At 34.8% G+C, this 20,448-nt stretch overlaps 1 protein-coding gene across 1 annotated transcript; it reads left to right on the top strand.

Annotated features, from left to right (window-relative positions):
• The first annotated feature begins 678 nt into the window (after positions 1-678).
• LOC113308914 (CTP synthase-like) lies at positions 679-7,806 on the top strand. The gene is made up of 22 exons (XM_026557364.1): positions 679-1,063; positions 1,322-1,471; positions 2,070-2,149; positions 2,280-2,366; positions 2,500-2,550; positions 2,657-2,774; positions 2,864-2,920; positions 3,035-3,099; positions 3,197-3,280; positions 3,371-3,421; positions 3,526-3,588; positions 3,683-3,729; positions 3,861-3,930; positions 4,024-4,086; positions 4,570-4,659; positions 4,760-4,789; positions 4,886-5,113; positions 5,233-5,318; positions 5,762-5,810; positions 5,959-6,039; positions 6,120-6,213; positions 7,011-7,806. The coding sequence occupies exons 2-22, from the start codon at positions 1,354-1,356 to the stop codon at positions 7,235-7,237; spliced, it is 1,839 nt and encodes a 612-aa protein (XP_026413149.1). The 5' UTR covers positions 679-1,063; positions 1,322-1,353; the 3' UTR covers positions 7,238-7,806.
• The last annotated feature ends 12,642 nt before the right edge of the window (positions 7,807-20,448 follow it).

Raw genomic sequence — 20,448 nt, 5'->3', positions numbered from 1 at the left:
CAAGAGAGAAGCTAATGAAGTAGCGGATACCCTAGCAAAAAAATCTAGGTTTCTTGGTGATAGTAGCTATTATGAAAATCCTCAAATTTTTCTGTTTGGGAAGCTGGAAAAGGATAACTCGAATGTAACAGTTTAAATTTTAATATATGTTTTATTTCCCATCAAAAAAAAAAAAGAAAGATATTTGTTGGTAACACCTTTAGAGAGGATTTCTTTGGTCAATCACCCGACAAGTGCGTGACAATCGTGTAAAATATATGACAAATATATCCTTAAAAAAATACCAGACAAGTGTTGGTTTAATAAATCCAAATACACTAGGAAATCAAAGTGTATGAGCCACACCAGAGCATGCACAAGAATGAAAAGAGAGAGTCACTAAAAGTCCAAAGCCGTCTTTTACACATAAAATCCATAAGCAAAATAGAACAAGAGAAAAACAAGAAATCAACCAATTACTTTGCTTTTTGTTTAGTTGTTGTAGGAATGGGAGTGGGATGAAAGCTGAAAGATGTAACCTAAGTAAGGGATAATGTATTTTATCATTATTATTATCATTAAGTCCTGTATAAGTACCTAATATAAATACATTTTATTTATTTATAAAAATAAAAAATAAAAAATAAAAAAATATTACATAGAGGTTTAACAAGAAACCCTAAACGGCAAAACCAAAGAGGCTATAGAAGATAGAGAGAGAGGTGCGAAGAAAAGAAAGGAAGTAGGAAGTTTGATAGGTTTTGGTTTCTCTCTAAAAACAGACTAGTACTACTGTAGGAAACTAATAAAACCTAATTCATTCATCACCATCTTCATTCAATATTAATAACAACTACCAGTAAGTTATCTGTGTGAGTCTTCCTACATAAACTGAACCCCAACCCCTCCATTTTCCCTCATTCTATTTCTTTCTCTCTTTGTTTTTGATTCAACTAAGTTAATACATAAGATTAGATAGAAAAGAGAGAAGGAGGAGTTGAGGGTTTATATACTAACTAAAACAGCGAAACCCATCTCAGTACTATTCAACAACAAGAACGAGAAGAGCAACACATAGAAAAAGGTTTTAACTTTTTATCTTTTCATATGGGTTTATCTATTCTTTCATTAACTTATGCAGGTTGATTTCGTTTTTGTTTTTCTCCATTCACAGTGTATTATGTTATTTGTTAGGGTCTTAATGTGACTAATATGAAGCTCTGATAGGCTTTTAGGAACTTTCTCTTTTTGAATAACTCTTATGTTCAGTTGATTTCGAAGGTATTTTCTAATAATGAGATTTTCTCACTGTTTTGTGTTGAATTTATGCTTTGATAAACAGAGGGTTTCTCAGTTTTGGAATAATCAATAGAAATGAAGTATGTATTGGTAACTGGTGGAGTTGTTAGTGGTCTCGGAAAAGGAGTGACGGCAAGTAGTATCGGATTGCTTCTCAAATCTTGTGGCCTTCGAGTTACTTCCATTAAAATTGGTATGTATATTTTAATTTTTATGTTTTGTGTTTTACCGCAGTTAGCTGGAGACATATAAAGCATTTTCTCTAATTGAACCCTCCCTTTCCTGCTTGCTTGTTCTTAGAATTCCTTTGTAGTCTTTCGGGATGTTTTTCAGATAAAGCTTCAATTTCTATGTTTTGTCCGCCTCTTTTATGGAAATCAAAAGAAAAGAAAGAGACGGTAGAAATTTGAATTCACCTACTTAGATTCGAGGTCTACTTTAGTTACAGTAAAAAAAAAAATGGATGTTCTTTCTTTTATCTCAGTTTTATTTTTTTGTTTGGTATCACTGATGTTTCAACTTGGATTTTATATTTTGTTTTTAAGTTGAGTAGTTTTTTTTCTTCTCCGATTTGGTTGGCAACTCAGATTAAAAGAATTTAACTGTTGAAAATCATGCCTATTTTTTTTTTGAAGCATAAAATCACGCTTATTGGCCTTTAAAGAAGATAAGAGTTGAGATAAAAAAAAATGGTTACTTTTTTCTTTTGTCTCTTTCTTTTGTTTGTCTTCTTCTTTTTCACAAAGTTTTGAGCTCATATACAATTTTCTTTTGTACTTCAAAATGTGCAGATCCATACTTGAACATAGATGCAGGAACAATGTCACCTTTTGAGCACGGAGAGGTTTTTGTATTAGATGATGGTGGTGAGGTAAGAATACTTCTTTTTTGAGTGTCTTTGTTGTGAGGTTTTGTAGTGCAATCTTTCTAACCTAGTGGTTTCTCAGTATTTGTGGAGTATTCTAACAAAAAAATGCCTGCTGTATTCGTTCTTTGTGTAGGTGGACCTAGACCTTGGTAATTACGAAAGGTTTCTAGATATTAAGCTAACTCGTGATAACAATATCACCAATGGCAAGATTCACAGGGTAATTTGATTGCATAAACACCGCTATGTGATTATTATTTTCCTAAAATTTCAGGTGTGCGTTATTTGAAAATTGGGGTCTACTAATATCAGTTTTTTTTTTTTTTTTTTTCTTTTTCTTAAATGCGTAACAGGCTGTTATCGACAAGGAGAGGAAGGGTGACTATCTAGGAAAAACTGTTCAGGTATGTCTCAACTTGACTCATTACATTATTCTTCCTTCTGATCAAGGTCTCACAAATTAGTGTGACTGTGTGAGAAACCTTAGTAATGCGTTGCTGCCTCTTTTAGGTTGTACCTCACGTAACAGATGCTATTCAAGATTGGATTGAACGCGTTGCTATGATACCAGTAGATGGTCAAGAGGGCCCAGCTGATGTCTGTGTCATTGAACTAGGGGGCACTATAGGTATGTCTCAGATTGTATTCTTTAGTTAGGTGGCACGATCTACAAATTATTTTTCTAGTTTGAGTTAAAATATTATTCTGTTGCTGCAGGGGATATCGAGTCTATGCCCTTTATCGAGGCATTGGGCCAATTCTCGTACCGAGTAGGTAAGGAGACAGGCATTCATGCCTGCCGAACACATTACGGTTTTGCAACTTTTTTTTTCACCGGTGTACTTTCTTTTTAATTTCTTTTTTGTTGCTCTGTGATTTTTCAATTAGGCTCTGGCAACTTCTGCCTGGTTCACGTTAGTCTCGTTCCAGTTCTGAGTGTGGTGGGTGAGCAGGTAAGCAAATATATTAGTTAATTGAAAACCTTCAAATCATCCTTTGGTTGTACCTCGGATCTCATTGGTGCTTCTGTTGCACTTTTGTGACTTTCAGAAAACAAAACCAACCCAACATAGTGTACGGGGTCTAAGAGGATTGGGATTAACTCCAAATATCTTAGCTTGTCGCAGTACAGAGGTCTCTCTCTCTCTCTCTCTCTCACACACACACACACAGATAATATAGTTGTGCTGGTTCTGATCTACCTAAGTTGTGTTCCATTTACAGCCATTGGATGAAAATGTTAAAGAAAAACTTTCCCAATTCTGCCATGTCCAGGTAAGATCGACCAGGAATATGGTGTTCGCTATTTCTTGTAGTTTTTTACGTTCCACATGTTTATATTCCTCTCGCTAATTGTGTTCAAACGCTTAATTTTCTAGGCAGAAAACATCATAACTCTCCATGATGTGTCAAACATTTGGCATATTCCTCTACTTTTAAAGGTAAGGTGGTTTATTTTTACTACGTTCTCCTATTTGTTTATCAAGTGATTTCCTGGCTTACAAAATATATTACCGTTTGTTTCTTTCAAAATAGGATCAAAAGGCGCACAAAGCAATTCTTAAAGTACTGAACCTTCTAAGGTTTGTCCCCACTCTCATTCTTGTCATCCTTATTCTCGCACCTAAGGACTTGGGAATCGTTACCTTATCTTGCGGATGCTGAGCATTATCTCCGCGAGTCTAGCTGAGTTACCTTTGATCTTTTGTTGCAGTGTCGTTAGGGAACCTGATTTGGTAGATTGGACTAGTCGAGCACAACTCTGTGACAAGTTGCATGATCCTGTATGTATGAAATGTTTAATACCGGTTAAGTACTAAAACTCTGTTTCATCATCTGGTTATTGAGCTCAATGGCTTCTCAATGTATTCTTACAGGTCAAAATTGCCATGGTTGGGAAATATAATGGCCTTTCAGATGCTTATCTCTCTGTTTTGAAGGTGAATCTTAATTTATTTAGTGCAAAGCTAAGGCTAGTTTAATATGGGAAATATAATGGCCTTTCTTCTTTTATATTTGTTTTGTTATCTTGTGCATCCATGCACAAGATAAGAGCCAATCATTGGCATTGGAAATGATAAACAACAATATAAAAATATGAGAGATGATGTATCTTGCATTGAAGAAAGCAAGTACTCCTGGATTTTTTTAAAATTTTCTCTGGTGCTTGTTCTGATAAAAATTCTTACACCGATTGTACTCACGAAGTTGTCTTGCCCGTGTTTTATATATCTTTGACAATCATGTATACTACCTGTCAGGTGGCATCTAAGTAAGTTCTTTATTGAGCTCTTCTTGTATAGAGAATGTTTGCATGGATTGATTGTTTGAAGGATATATTGATTAACACATTATGATAAGAGGACTCTTAAATTTCCAAATGTTAAAATCTGCCTAAGACGATAGATTGATTCTGTATGCAGGCCCTGTTGCATGCTTCTGTTGCATGCCGAAAGAAGCTTATAGTGGAATGGGTTGCAGCTGGTGACCTTGAACTTACGACTAAGGAAGAGGTTACTACTGTCTTGGTTTTATATGCTATTTCCACCTGTAAGAAGATATTTATTGAAGGTTTCAATCACAATCCTGACAATAAATTTTTATTTCTTGCAGACTCGTATGGCTGCATGGGATCTTTTGAAGGTTGGCTCTTGAATACCATCGGTTTAAGAGAAAATCAATTTTTTTTTTCATCCTTTCTGGATTTCCTATCCTTAATCGTCACATTTTCCACTTCAGGGTGCAAATGGTATCTTGGTTCCAGGAGGATTTGGTGATAGAGGGGTGCAAGGCAAAATTTTGGCCGCAGAATATGCTCGTGAAAACAGAATTCCTTTTCTTGGCATTTGTCTGGGGATGCAAACTGCTGTCATTGAATTTGCTCGGAATGTTCTTAATCTTCAAGATGCCAACAGTACTGAATTTGATCCCGAAACTGCAAATCCATGTGTTATATTTATGCCAGAGGTAAATATATGTATCCTGTGCATCTGATGGTCTTACTGACCAAGGAGAGGATACTGCACATTTTGTTACCTACAGTTGGAAAAAAGAGTAGGCTACTCAAATAAACTTCTACTCAACAGGGTTCAAAAACGCATATGGGAGGTACAATGCGACTTGGATCTAGGACAACATACTTCCAGACTACTGATTGCAAATCTGCCAAGCTGTGAGGCCTCATCACTCTTGTGACATTTTCTGAACCTCTTAGCTTGAGCTGCTTTTCTCATCTTGTTATGCATAGTCTTCATAATTGAGATGTCTTCAAATGGTTGCACCCCATATATTTGGAGTATTCCAGTTCACCTGTTTTTTTGTAACAATTCTTGAATCTTTTCCAACTGCTTACTGCTTTGTATACATGTTGTTCAACTCAAGGGTAGAGATATTTTCCAACTCGACATTATTTACAATGGTGGGGGCTTAACTCAGTCACAGGGCCAGTGTGAATAAAGAGAAACTTTGAGGAGCATAAATTATTGTAAATGCATAATACATTGGAGTAAATTCAAAAACAAAATCATAAACATAAAAAATACTAATGTTCAATAATCCTTGAAGTAAACTGCTTCATCTTATTTTTAACCTGTGTGATTTTTATTTTTGTTTTAGATATGGCAACGTAACCTCTGTTGATGAGCGGCATCGGCATAGGTATGAGGTATGATTCACATGATTTTTGCTTGCCTGATTGCCTGTACTTTTTTGTTTTGTTTTGTAGTTTTTCCTTTGATTTGGAATTCTTAGTGGTTCACTTCGGATGATTCGCATTCATCAGCAGGTTCTCATAACTTTTATTATATGTATAGGTTAACCCTGCTATGATTAAACAACTTGAAAGTGCTGGTCTTTCGTTTGTTGGGAAAGATGAAACTGGTGAACGTATGGAGGTATGCCATTCCTTCTCTATTCTATTTAACATGAAGTGTGTGGTGGTGTTGAATTTTTGCTAACATATTTTGGTTTGCAGATATGTGAATTGCATCTTCATCCTTACTATGTGGGGGTTCAATTCCACCCTGAATTCAAGTCGAGACCTGGAAAACCTTCTGGACTTTTCTTAGGTATTTGATTTTCTTTCACCTTTCAAATTCCCTTCAACAAATAAATTAAGGTGAGATATTTGACGGGAATATTCACCTCGTCACGAGATCATGACTTGATTATTTTGTTTCTTATACCCTAGCAGAAGTTGTTTTGAAATCGATGGGAAAACCATTAAGTGCAAAGCAATCTTTCACTGGGTTAGAAATTTTAGAGGCAGCTGGATTTTGTGCTAAGTTGAACCATTTGGTTGAAAGAACATTCTATATTCAATCCTTGGGTCTTCCTTATGCGAGTCATGCATGAAAATTTTAAGCTGAATGTGCTGTTGGGCCTATAGTTTTATGGAACATTTTAGTGCAGTCTATATTAAGATCATACAAGTAGATTATGTTAGTGGGTTCTTATGCATAGTTGAGACCAAACTCACAGCTTCCACTTCCGTTGCATGTGTGGATTGTCCAACGCATTTTGATCATTTTGATAACTCTCTGCTTTGGTACCTCACTTGGGATCTAAGGGACTAGAACAAATATTCCTGCTTTTTCTTCTCATTCATGTTAGCGAAGGGGTTTGTTTCTCTTATTTTTCGGGGCTCTAGCCCGCCTTTACTGTATTGTCTACTTATTGTCTACTTAAAAAGTCCCAACAGACTGCAGGCTGCACATTTCTAGCAATAATGTCCTGAAGAGAGTAAAGCGTACTTAAGAGGACTAAACACCACCAAAGTTGCAAATATGTTATATTTCCTGATTGCATGCTTTTATAGAAAAATGCATACTTAAATAACAATGCATGCTTTGCTTGTATGCAACAGGGCTTATAGCAGCAGCATGTGGGCAGTTAGACACACTCATACCAAATTCTGGACGTGCTTACCAGCCACAATCATTGAAGAAGACGAGTATTACAGTAATGAGCAATGGATCATCAATGAGTAACGGATCATCGGGCATGAAAGTGCACCAAAATGGGAACTCAATTAAGGCTGCCAATGGGCTTTTAAATGGTGTTTATGCTAATGGTAATGGTGTGCACATCTAATAAAGAAAAGTACAAGAAAATAAAGAAAAAGTGGACATGGTGTGACTGGCATTGCATGGTGGTACCTTCTTAGGTTTTGCTCTACTGTCTGGGTTTGCCTTTTTCTAATATGATACTCAGTTTGGTTAGCCCCACTAATTGGTGGTTTGGTTGGTCTTGTACAGTCGTAATTTTGTAGTCTTAGTCAAGTAATGAACGCAGTGGGTTTTTAGTAGGTGATTAGCTCTCGAGGGGTCCCGTGCATGGAATAGAGTAGGCGGAGCTGAATCCTGAGTTTTTTTTTCTAATTGGGACAGCAATCCAGCCAGCTAGTTACACCTTTCTGTTCATCGTCATAGTATAATGGATTGAGGGTTTACATTGTCTATTCTATTTTTTTGTTTGTTCTATTTTTTCCTTTTCAAACTGAAGAAGAAAAAATCATTAACATTTGCAAGGGAACTTATGCCATTCCCCGTGAGATCGAGAAACTAAAGCACTGCAAGGAAAAATTGAGAGCTTTTTATGTCTTAGGACTATTATTATTGTACTGTTGAGATTACGTATCTGCGGCATTTAGTTTCCTTGAATCGAAATTTGCCAGGTTATACAGTGTCATCAGTCCAACCCTTGCCAGTCTGCATTGATTGCAAAAAACTGTTGCTGTAGTTTGAAATATGTTGGTTTCAAAAAAAAGATATGTTAGAGAACTTTCTTGTTTAGTCCATTAAACCCGAACCAGATTAATGGCTAGTCCAGCTGGAAAATATATTTACTCGTCCAAAAAAGTTTTGAAAAGAGTAAAATTACTCTACTAACTCTAACATATAATATTATGTATATTAATACATATATATGTTACTACATATGTAGTATGTAATAACTAGTAGTAATATGTAGTAACCAGTAGTATAGTAGTAACTAGTATACTAGTAGTAATATGTAGTATACTAGTAGTATAGTAGTAACTAGTATACTAGTAGTAATATGTAGTAGAGTAATGCTGTCCCGCACCATTTTGCGGGTAGCTATCCCGCTCAAGCGGCTTCTTTACCGTTAGATCACGATAAAATCCAGATCTAACAGCCTTGAACCCTTTAGGGAAAATGATGGGTCCTTTCCTGAAAGTGGTGGGTCCTTTCCTGAATGCGAAAGGTAAAGAAGCCCGCTTGAGCGGGATAGCATTTGTCTATGTAGTATACTAGTAGTAATATATAATAACTAGTATACTAGTAGTAATATGTAGTAGTAACTAGTACTAGTAGTAATATGTTATATATTGATACTACATATTAATATGTAGTATCAATATGTTATGTTCAATACTGTTATGTTATGTATTGATACCACATATCAATATGTAGTATGTTATATATTGATATGTAGTATGTTTGATATGTAGTATGTTAGATATTGATACGACATATTGCTATGTAGTATGTTATATATTGATATGTAGTATGTTATGTATTGATACTACATATCAAAAAATTGTTATGTATTGATACTACATGTTACTACTAGTACTAGTTACTAGTATACTAGTATATAGTATACTACTAGTACTAGTTACTACTAGTATAGTATATTAGTAGTAACTAGTATAGTAAAGTAGTTACCTAATTTACTAGTAACAAATTAGTAAGATATTTTTGTTACTACTAGTATAGTACATATTAATATGTAGTATCACCGTATTGATATTACTAGTATGTAGTAACATACTACTAGTAACATTTACATGTGTTGATACTAATTAGACCCGGAAGGGTTTTTTAGGTATTTAGAAAATACACTTTATAATCTCCACGAAGTTTTTGGACTAGAGGGTAAATAATCTAGTCCAAAAACATGTTTTTGGACTAGGGAATAACTGTTTTTCACGGGTGGACTAGCCATTAACTGGGCCATGAAAAATTGGACTAAACAATAATTCCTACGATATGTTATGCTGTTTAGAACTTTAAGTCTACTTGAGCAGAAGTACAACTTGATGTTGATCCCTAGAAATTGATTAGTTCATGCCATATATGCATGTGCTGAGGGGATGAATTCACATGGTGGTATGAAGTGCAACTTGATGCAGTTGATATCCAACACATGGTGGTGGTTCTTGCTGCAAATTGGTCGGTTGAGTTTTAGCCAAAATCGTTTACCGAGCCGCCATATGTTGGTTCTCAAAATTGAAACCGTAATCGAGCTGACCAAACTTCGGTTCAGTTATAAATTTATGGCCCGAGCCGGTCTCGTTCAGTAATGGTTTTCAACGGTTTTGAAATTACTTGTACTGCAATCGAAATTGAAGCAAATACCCAAAATAAAATCTTATCATTTCTGAAAATTCATTATTCATCACAGACATGAGCATTTTTCATCATTATTCATTTATCATTCAACAAGAGCTATAAAAAATACTACCTTTGTTCCTAAAAAGAGTTCCCATAGTTTTTTCAATTTGGCCTATTTTACTGCAAAAGACTGACTTGATGTATGTTCATCATGCATTAGAACCCCTACAAACACTCAGACACAACAAATTTAAACAATTAAATACCCATTTTAGATATACCCCAAATTACAAAACCTAGGGTTTTTAAATAAAAAACCCCAAAAATTTGAAACAAAGTTGAACAACTACAGTTTATGAGTCGCCGAAGAAACCGAAATTGAAATAGAAAAAGATGATTAAAAAGAGAAAAGTTGTCCCAAAATTATATCTTATTGACTTATTGTTGATGATTAAAGAAAAAAAAAGAACAATGTGGGTTTTCAACGGGCACCGTTGCTATCATCCAACAGTAGATTCCCCGGAGGTCATCCATCCCTGGGTTACCCAAGCACACTTAACTGGAGAACTTTTTGCCACCTCTGGAGCCAATTGTGTTGAAAAGGCTCGGATAATTTTAGGAGATATCACTACTCATGAAAACACAAGGGATACCAAATACACCCAACTTTTTCGTTTGGCAACCTGTATAGACAAAACTTAATACAATAGCAAGTAAACCAACTAAATGATCCTTGATAATATGTATACAGAGTTTATATCTCAACTTCTACTCAATCAATATGTATATAGACACAAGGTCCATGAACCTGATTATTAAGCAGAGTACTTGGACGATCTCAAAAATCAATATCCAAGATCAATCTAGTCGTATCCAAATAATCTAATCAAAATTCTGCCAAGCGATTAAACTTCTTATCTATCTTTCAAGATACGAATTCTATAAGAAACAGGTCTTGTAATTGATTACAATTAAGCGGACGTATCTACTTAGATTGAACACCATACTGTATTAATCCGTTACAGACATTAGCCTACTACCAGACTTCGGACTGAAATATAGTTGAGAGCGAACACACTCTCCAAGCGATTCAGTTATAGTCACGCTCCTTACGTCTCTTTAACCTCACAGGGTTCTACACACTTAATTCCCTTAGCTGACGTCCCTTACAGCCTAAGAGTTGCTTCAGCCGAAGTGAAGACTTTTGATATCAATCTGCCTCTAACAGATAAGCCTATTTGATTTTCGTTTAGATAAAAAATCAAGGTGTGGAAATCTGTTTGCAATAGACAAAGCTAGCAAACCTCACAAATCCGAAAATTACGACTTCCGAAGAGCATCCTAGATTCTTAAACACCTCTCAACAACAATCTTCGAAAGATCAACTAAGATCAGTCTTTAGATATCTATCTTGAGGAATCACAAAGTCTGAGACGAAGAGAACTTTGCGATTACTATCTATCTTGCCTGAAAGAGATTACGAGAACCTCGATAACAAGAAAAAAAATATCAGGATTCACGAACATCAAGGTAAAGATAGTCAGACATGGCTCACGAATCCCCAAAGCGAAGTCTTTTAGTCGTAAACCTAATAATGTTCCATAGAGGAAACCTAGGTCAATAGAGGACGACCCTAGAATCAACTAGGACACAAAGTGTCAGGGATTGAATTTCCCAGTTGAAAGGATGCTCTATTTATAGTTTTCAAAGACCAGGGTTAGCTTAGAATTCAAGCAAACACTTTAGGTCTTCAAAATACAATAGAAGAATATACACATAGGTCGGTTATGGAACCGTGTATAATGATTGTTCGGTTTGGCATGTTAGCCCAAGAAGTAAAAGCTATTTAATGTTCATTTAAACACCTAAGAATTTAATCATGATACACATACATAAGTGTTTAAGTGATCAATGAAGTCTTAGAAGTGTTTAAGAGAGTTCTAGTAATGCTAAACATATTATGAAAATAAGTCTTTAAGCATATGCTAAAATATAAACTGGGACAGTTGGTACAACGGTTCGTGAACCGCAGGGCTTGTTCACAAGTCAGGGTGCAACGGTTCGAGAACCTGGTTCCCCAAACCTACTAGACTACGGAACTCAGTTGAACACAGTTCGTGAACCGGTTTCGACTGCTAGCCTATTTATCCAACTTACAAAATTCGGATCACCACAGTTCGCCAACCGGGTTCGTGAACTATTCCCAAATGAACTTGAGGTTTGCGAACTGGTTCGCAAACCTTCCTGTATTTTTATAATTCAGATATCTATGGTTTGCGACTTGTTCACCAACCTACCCTGAGTAAAAATATCAGTAAGTTCATATTTCTCTCTTATGATGTTTGAAACATTCTCAAGTGATATGATCATTTACATAGGAAATTTTCAATTGATCCAAAAATTAATTCATAGAACTAATATTGTTAAGGACCGTTGAACATCTATTTGCTAAATCTTCACATACCTGATACAGAAGTTCTCCAAATGTCTTCGTCGATCTTCAGTCTCCAAGGGTGATCTCTGATACTCAACTAAAATTCTAAGCTAATCCGAGACCTGACTTAGTAGAATATAAATAAAGATACCATTTTGCTCACCTAACATTGACAACAAGCTTGAGATAGCAAAACTTGTGGGTTCAACCGAGAAATGCTCCAATAATCTCCCCCTTTGTCAATTTTAGTGACAAAACTATTCAACACATATGGATAAAATAAATAAACTTTTCAGCTCAATCCACTATGCTTGATTTCCTTGGTTCTTCAAAACACGTCTTGAATTCTTCTTACTTCAAGTTCTTCCAATGTTCTGCATGTGTTCATTCAGCACTTGTTGTTGAAGATATGTAGCGATAATAACTAAAGATAATACCCGTTAAGAAATTTTATGGAATGGGGTAAACACACTCTACTCATTAGTCGTTATACATAATCATAGTATTTTTACCTTCCTCAAAATTCAATTGCACCATAATTTTGAAGCAATAATACGGTGATATGTTCTCCCCCTTAATCAATACATACTACTTTTGAAAAATAGGTAAAACCTATAGATAATAATTCATTCCCTATTACATGATGCTTCGTAAATCCATATGTAATGTAGTAAGATACTACTTGATAATTATCCCCCCTTTTGTCAACAAAATTGGCAAAGGCGAAAAATCGGGATAATCATGAATTAATCAAAAGAGTTTCAAGACTAGAGAATTCATACAAACCTTTAGTTTATACGATTTTAAACAAGAAATCTCGGTTTGCGTCAAGGAGACATAAGGCACAAGCATCTCCTACAATTTCACTTTCGCTCTCCCCACAAAGATATTACCATTAAGCACAAGTTCAAAAAGAACTCTTCCCACTAAATGCCAGTCCTGGAAGAACAACATGAGCAACCTTTACTCTAATCAGAAGAGAAGGATTTTCTTTGATTTTAAATTTACTCGCCAATTACGATCAAAATAAATTTGTATCCAATATTTTCTCTCTTCTCACAAGTTACGAACAAAGAAGTTAAAAATAGCGACCTTAATGTTAGAGACACTAAGATACAAGATTTTCGTGAGAAAAATCATCAACACAAACCATTCTCTATGCCAGTTACGAACAAGATAACAATTAGTGCGATCTGACTCAACATAAGAATTATAAATTCTCTAGCCATTTACGAACGTAGAGATTAAATTTCACCACTTATTCCCTAGTGGAGACACAATCAAGGAAGTAAGTCGATCCCCAAAGAAAATTTTACGGAATCCTGTAGCAGTTTATTCACAAAAAGTGTAATCATGGAGAGATCAAAAATTGCAATTCTCAAAATAGTTTACTCCTCTTTTGCAAGAGTGAAAGAGCTTAACCTATGAGAAAATATGAGATATATGTTCTAATCACCAAAGAATGATAGCAAAGAAAAAATCTCACAAAATAATAAATACATATATATAATCCATGAAGATTAGGTATTGCAACTCATCTTCCAAAACAAAATTTAATTGATAAACTTTAAACATGCAAGATGATAATATTTCGAATAGCTAATGTAACACATAAAAACTACTCCAAAAACTAGTGTTCCTCCTTAAACAATAAGAATAAAATTCCTAAAAGGAGTTAAATAGTGAAACGAAAAACAAATGAGAAAAACATATGGATATAATATATAGGATCTTCCGAAGTCTTCACTAAATTTGATTTCAGAAGATCAATATTCTTCTCAGCTGCAGCAAGCTGTTCAAACACCACCTCGTAATCTCTCATCAAGTTTCCAACGAGGTCAGCAAACATTTGAACAAGTTTAAAATCTCCATGTACGTGAGAAAAGTAGCAAGATATGATAAAGGGATGATCATAAAACCCAATAACTTCTTCGGCACCATCTTTCGACTCTATTTTTCTCCTTCTTTTGCACAATGTTTAAAGCTAGAAGCATCTATATTTTTTGAGATCAAGAGACAAAAATTGTACAATATATTTTGAAATAATCTCAAGGTACATTTATAAAAAAGAACTGTCCTTAACTAAAACAGGTTCTTGGTCAAAAGGGAAATAGTTCCATACTTATAACCTTGTATAGCGAGACAGGTTAACGTACCTGAACCCAAAATTCATGGTTTGTGAAAACGCGAGGGTATAACAACCACACCCAACTAATTCGTTCGGTAATCTTCGTGGACTAAACTCCATTATAATTCCGAGAGCACCAACTTAAAAGGGAGACTCAATCAAGAAAGATATCAAAGAGCTTTATCTCTTTCTCAGTACAATCAGTAAATTAACTAGATAGAAATCCGTGAGACTGATTGTTATGAAAATAACTCGGATTGTACCAAAAACCAATGGCCGAGTGTCAATCAAGTCCTATCCAACAAACAAGGTCAGATTTATCAACTATGATTGAACTACGCACAATCTGTGATATTTCAATTATATAAAAAAATATAATGCGGAAAAGAAATAACACAGACACCACAAATTTTGTTAACGAGGAAACCGCAAATGCAGAAAAATCCCGGGGCCTAGTCTAGACTTGAACACCACATTGTATTAAGCCGCCACAAAATCTAGCCTACTATAAGTTAACTTCGTACTGGAATGTAGTTGAGCCCTAACCAAGTCTCACACCGATTAAGGTACAGTCACGTTCCCTACGCCTCTTGAATACCAGCAGGACTCTGCGCACTTGATTTCCTTAGCTGATCTCACCCACAACTAAGAGTTGCTACGATCCAAAGTCGAAGACTTATAAACAAATATGTCTTCCACACATAAGTCTATTCTGGTTGTTGTTTCCGTCTTAAGATAAAGATCAAGGTGTATAGGAAACTCATTTAATAATCCGGTCTTATACTCCGGAAGAGCAGCCTAGAAATATTAGTCACCTCACAGTAACCTATCTGATTAACAGAAGAAGTTATTGCAGAGTCACAAGAGTCTGAGACGAAGAACTGTTGTGATTACTTTTTATATCTTACCTATCGGACATAAATCTGGAGAAAACCTTAGAGAAGATTAAACTCAATACGATAGAAAAAGTAAGATCAGAATATGCAACTACAGAGAAAATAGTTGGATCTGGCTTCAGGAATCCCAAATGAAGTCTTTTAAGTCGTTAACCTAATAATGGTTTTGGAAAACCTATGTTAATGGAGAATCGACTCTAGTTTGCAACTAGGACACACGAGAGTGTCGGGATTAGGTTTCCCAGAAGCTAGAGTTCTCCCTTATATAGCCTTTCAAATCAGGGTTGCTTACAATCAAAGCTAAGATAGCTTAGTAACAAAGCAATTGATATTCTCTGTTAGATGAACTCCTGATTTAAGATTCAAGCTAAGTCTTCTTAGAAAATAAGCAATAAATCTCCACCGTTAGATGATATTATATTGGTACACACAAATGAAATATACTTACATTTAGACATGGATGAACTGTACATGAACGAGTATAACCAGTTGACTCAATAACAACTAACCGAAGTTAGCCATATGAACACTTTTAGTTTAGCGATATTAATCTAAAACTTCTAGATCAAATATGATAATCAATCAATTACGATAGATAATCAAATGAATCTAAATGTGCCTTAAGAGAGTTATTCAAATGTTTACTATCTCATAGAAATATCTATGAACAATTTGAAACATATTTGATTTGGTTTGTAGTTGTACAAAGTACTTATACAAGAACCAATTCATGAACATAATGCCACGGTTTGCAAAACAAGTTCACATACCTTATTTCATTAAAGTGTTCCAGGAAATTTAGTTCGTAAATTTAATTCACAAACGAACATGACTTCATGAGTATGAATTGTCATACATACCGATTTAGAACCTAACCATTATGTTCGCAAACTGAGTAAGCGAACCACAGTTCTGTACCTGGCCTAGTCTTGCCGTACGCAAAGACTATTCGCAAACCACAGTTCCGAACCTTTCATAGGTAAACCTGTTCGCAAACACAGTTCGCAAACAAGAGTTACATACTTGAACTAGAACTTCACAGTTCGCATACAAGGTACACATACTGTGCTATATCCAGACAGTGGCAATAGTTCTAAAACTCTCATTTAATCATTGAAACATCCTTAGAAGACAACAATGGTAATCTTACACATACCACTAGCTTCGAGTAATTTTTAAGTGATTAATTGATCAATACGAAACTTCCCAAGTTAACATCAAATGATTGTCTCACACAAATCATGTAAGATGTTCAAGGTAATTTTCACATGATCATCTTGACTTGATATTTAGTTTCCAACAAATAAATTGTCTACAACTAAACTCGTCAAGTAGATGATGAAGTTTAACTAAAGCTAAAAAGCTTCCAACATGTATTTCGAGAAATATATAAACGACATAAACTCGGCTCGAAATTTCAAATGTGTATAATGCAAAGTATATATATCTATACGACTTAGTCTCATTAAAAGATAGAATAGAATATACTTTTGAGTGATAGATAAGTTTTAGTCTCCACATACCTTTTGTTGATGAAGTTCCTCCAAGATCTTCAGTAGAGCTTCTTCTTCAATTGGTGAACGTTGTGAAGTCTAGTGCTCAAATACACACTTCTATCCTAATTCGAGACATATCTATAAGTAGACTAGTAATCAAGTATGTAGTTTTGATCAACTAAACTTGATAAACAAGCTTGAGATAGCAACGCTTGCGAGTTCGACCGAGAAGTGCTCTAACAATCTCCCCCTTTGTCAATTTTAGTGACAAAACTATCAATACATATGGATTAAAAAATAAATAAACCTTGTAGCTTCTGATCCATCATGCTTGATTTCCTTGGCTCTTGAACTTCCTTGAATTCTTCGTTACTTCAAGTTCTCCATGGATTATGAATGTGTTCAATTGAGCATAATTGTTGTCGAAGATCTGTAGCAATAACAATATGAAAACGAAAGTTCTCAATCATTGTTATTCAATGTCATAGTATTATTGTATAGAATCAAAGTCCAATTGCATCACAACTTTGAAATAATAGTACGGTGATATGTATCACTCCCCCTTAGTCAATACTTCCATCTTAGATTGAAATCCACTTCCCCTTACATAATGATCCGTAAACCATATGTATGTAGTGTGAACTACTACATAATTCTCCCCCTTTTTGTCAATATTAATTGGCAAAGGTACGAAAACTATGGGATCATAATGAATTCTCAAATGATAATTCATGACTAAAAAGAAACATATCAATTTTCTTTCGATTTTTTCACATAGTCGAAACTTAGTGTATTCATCAAGGAGTTTATCAAGATACAAGTTAACTCCTTCAAATTCCACAACCGCTCTCCCCACAAAGATATGACAATTAAGCACAAGTTCATTTAAGAACTCTCCCCCATTAGATGTCATTCCCTAGAGAACAACATGAGCGACCTTACTTTTACTAGAAAAGAAGGATTTCTTTGGACATTAACAAATCACATGGATTTTTATCCAGTAAACCTCGAGTAAACTAACCACAAGAAGATCTTATTGATTAATTTAGCCGAAAACCACTCAACATAAGAGAACTTATGGAGTAAATACATTACTTTCACATAATAGTGGATTAGGGAAAGATTAATACTGCGGAATTTTCTCAAAAATTTCACTATATCTTTCATCAATATATGAATAAAGACATAATAGACTCAACTTTTGAGCATATATGAGATAATAACACAATTCACGAATGCAAAGGCACATATATCTCATAAAATATTTGCAATATATAAAACCAATAAGATTAATGCAAGTTCAGCTTACAAAAACTTAGAATTTAAATAAATAAATCTAAAACCATTGCAAGATGAAAAACGTTGGAAATGGCTATGTGTAATCACAATATTTGCTATACCAAACCCTAGTTATCCTTCTTAAACATAAGAATAAATTCTCATAACAAGTTTCCTAGACATTATTTAAACTTTAGAACAAAAACATTCTAAACTCAAATTTAGTCAGCAATTAGAGACCGAACAAGGATAAGATCATCAGTTGCTTTCTTCAGTTCAATCATCAGGAAATCAAGGTTCTTTATTGCAATAACAAGTTGATCGTGTACAACCTTAAAATCTCGGAGAAGATTTCTAACCAAATCAGATGACATCTAAAGGAGTGTATTGTCTTCATGATCGCATGCATAATAACATGTTATGATGAGAGGATTATCATGAAACTCAATAACCTTGCTATCTTCAGTTTCATCTCCCTTTTTGCTTCCATTCATAATACTGTCCATGATGTCACAAGAGAATTTCTTGAGGTTCCAGAACGTGCATATACATAAGAGATCAGAGAATCAATTATATATATATATATATATATATATTAGAGCGTTGCTCGGTCGAACTCGCAAGCGTTGCTATCTCAAGCTTGTTTGTCAAGTTTATTTGATCAAACTATAAGTCTTGATTTCTGGTATACTTATAGCTATGTCTCGGATTAGGATAGAATGTGTAGTTGAGCTTTAGATTTCACGACATTCATCTATTGAAGACGAAGATCTACTGAGGAGATATTGGAGGAACTTCATCAACAAAAGGCACGTGGAGACTAAAACTTATCTATCTCCTAATGAGACTAAGAAGATCTACTAAAACTTATTCTATAATATAGCTATAGACTTTTATATTATACACATTTGATATTTTGAGCTGAGTTTAACTCGGTTATCTGTTTCTCGAATTTATGTTAGAAGCTTTTTGCTTTAGCTACGTTCATCATATTCTTGACGAGTTTAGTTGGAAACAATTTATTTGTTGGAAACTAAATAACAAAAGATGATCAAGTAAAAATTGCCTTGAAACATCTTACATGATTTGTGTGAGACAATCATTTGATATCGACTCGGAAAGTCTCGTATTGATCATTCGATCACTTGAAAATTACTTATAAGCTAAATAGTTTGTGTGAGAGAGCTATTTTCGTCTTCTAAGGATGTTTCAATAATTGAAATGGGAGTTTAGAACAAAACCCTTTGTCCGGAAACAATGCAGTATGCGTACCTAGCATGCAAACTGTTTTGGTATGATTCTGGTCCGGGAACCTTGTTTGCTTACCCAATATGCAAACGGTTTTAAATGTTAAAGTCCGGGAACCAAGTTTCCATACCAGTATGTGAACGGTTCTACCTGAGTTAAGGTCCGGAACATCAGTATGCATACCCGTTTGCAAACTGATGGACAAAACCAAAGTACGGAAGCTATAGTTTGCGTACATGTTTGCAAACTTAGTGGTTAAAGTTCTAAAATCAGTTAAATATGTTTTTCATACTCATGAACTAATACATTTATGAATTAAGGAATGCAATCTTTGCAAACCGTGGCTTAATGTTCATGAATTGATTCTTACGAATCAATCCGATTTTGATTCAATTGGTTCATATATATTTCTGTGAAATAATGAACAATTGAACAACTCTTTCTGAAACACAATTAGATTCATTTGATTATCTTTCATGGTTGATTGATCATCATAGTTGATCTAGAAGTGTTAGATGAATGTGGTTAAGACAAAAGTGTTCATATGACTAACTTCGGTTAACTGTTATTGAGCCAACTCAATATACACGTTTAGGTACGGTTACCATATCAAAATGAAGGCATATTTAATTTGTGTGTAACAAGCTAAGACCATCTAACGGTGGAGAAATATTGGTTTTAAGCAGACTTAGCTTGAATCTTAAATCAAGTTTTTATCTAACGGTAAATATTGAATGCTTTGTTACTAAGCTTTCTTAGTTTTGATTGAAAGCAAACCCTGATTTGAAAGACTATATAAGGGAAAACTCTATCAACTAGAAAACCTAATCCCGGCAATTTCCTGTGTCCTAGTTGCGACTAAAGTCGATTCTTCTTTTAACCTAGGTTTTTCAAAAACCATTATAGGTTAACGACGTGAAGACTTCATTTGGGATTCGTGAAGCCAGACCCAACTATTTTCTCTATAGTTGCGTGATCTGATCTTACTTGTTCTATCATATTGAGTTTTATCTTCTCTAAGATTTGCTTGAGATTTATCTCCGATAGGTAAGATATAAAAAGTAATCACAAAGCTCTTTGTCTTATTCTTTGTGATTCCGCAGTAACTTCTTATACTACCATATAGTTAAGTTATTGTGAGGTGATTGATATTTCTAGGCTGCTCTTTGGGAGTACAAGACCGGATTATTAATTGGTTCCTGTTCACCTTGATTTATCAAAAGACGGAACAAAAACTTCGTAGGTACTTCTGTGGGAGACAGATTTATCTATCAGAATAGACTTGAGAGACAAATTTGTTTATAAGTCTTCGACTTTGGGTCGAAGAAACTCTTAGCTGTGGGTGAGATCAGCTAAGGGAATCAAGTGCGCAGAATCCGGCGTGGTTCTAGAGGCGCGACTTGGTTAGGGCTCAACTACATTCCAATCCGAAGCTAACTTGTATTAGGCTAGTGTCTGTAGCGG

The sequence above is a fragment of the Papaver somniferum genome, chromosome 1 (assembly GCF_003573695.1).
Source record: "Papaver somniferum cultivar HN1 chromosome 1, ASM357369v1, whole genome shotgun sequence".
Classification (NCBI taxonomy): domain Eukaryota; kingdom Viridiplantae; phylum Streptophyta; class Magnoliopsida; order Ranunculales; family Papaveraceae; genus Papaver; species Papaver somniferum.
This window is presented reverse-complemented; position numbering and strand designations above follow the sequence as displayed.

Bases quoted from the DNA above. Each gene is read 5' to 3' on its own strand.
- LOC113308914 (XM_026557364.1), top strand. From the start codon at position 1,354: ATGAAGTATGTATTGGTAACTGGTGGAGTTGTTAGTGGTCTCGGAAAA. The intron at 1,472-2,069 runs GTATGTATATTT...CAAAATGTGCAG, and splicing joins AGTTACTTCCATTAAAATTG to ATCCATACTTGAACATAGAT. The intron at 3,100-3,196 runs GTAAGCAAATAT...TGTGACTTTCAG, and splicing joins TGAGTGTGGTGGGTGAGCAG to AAAACAAAACCAACCCAACA.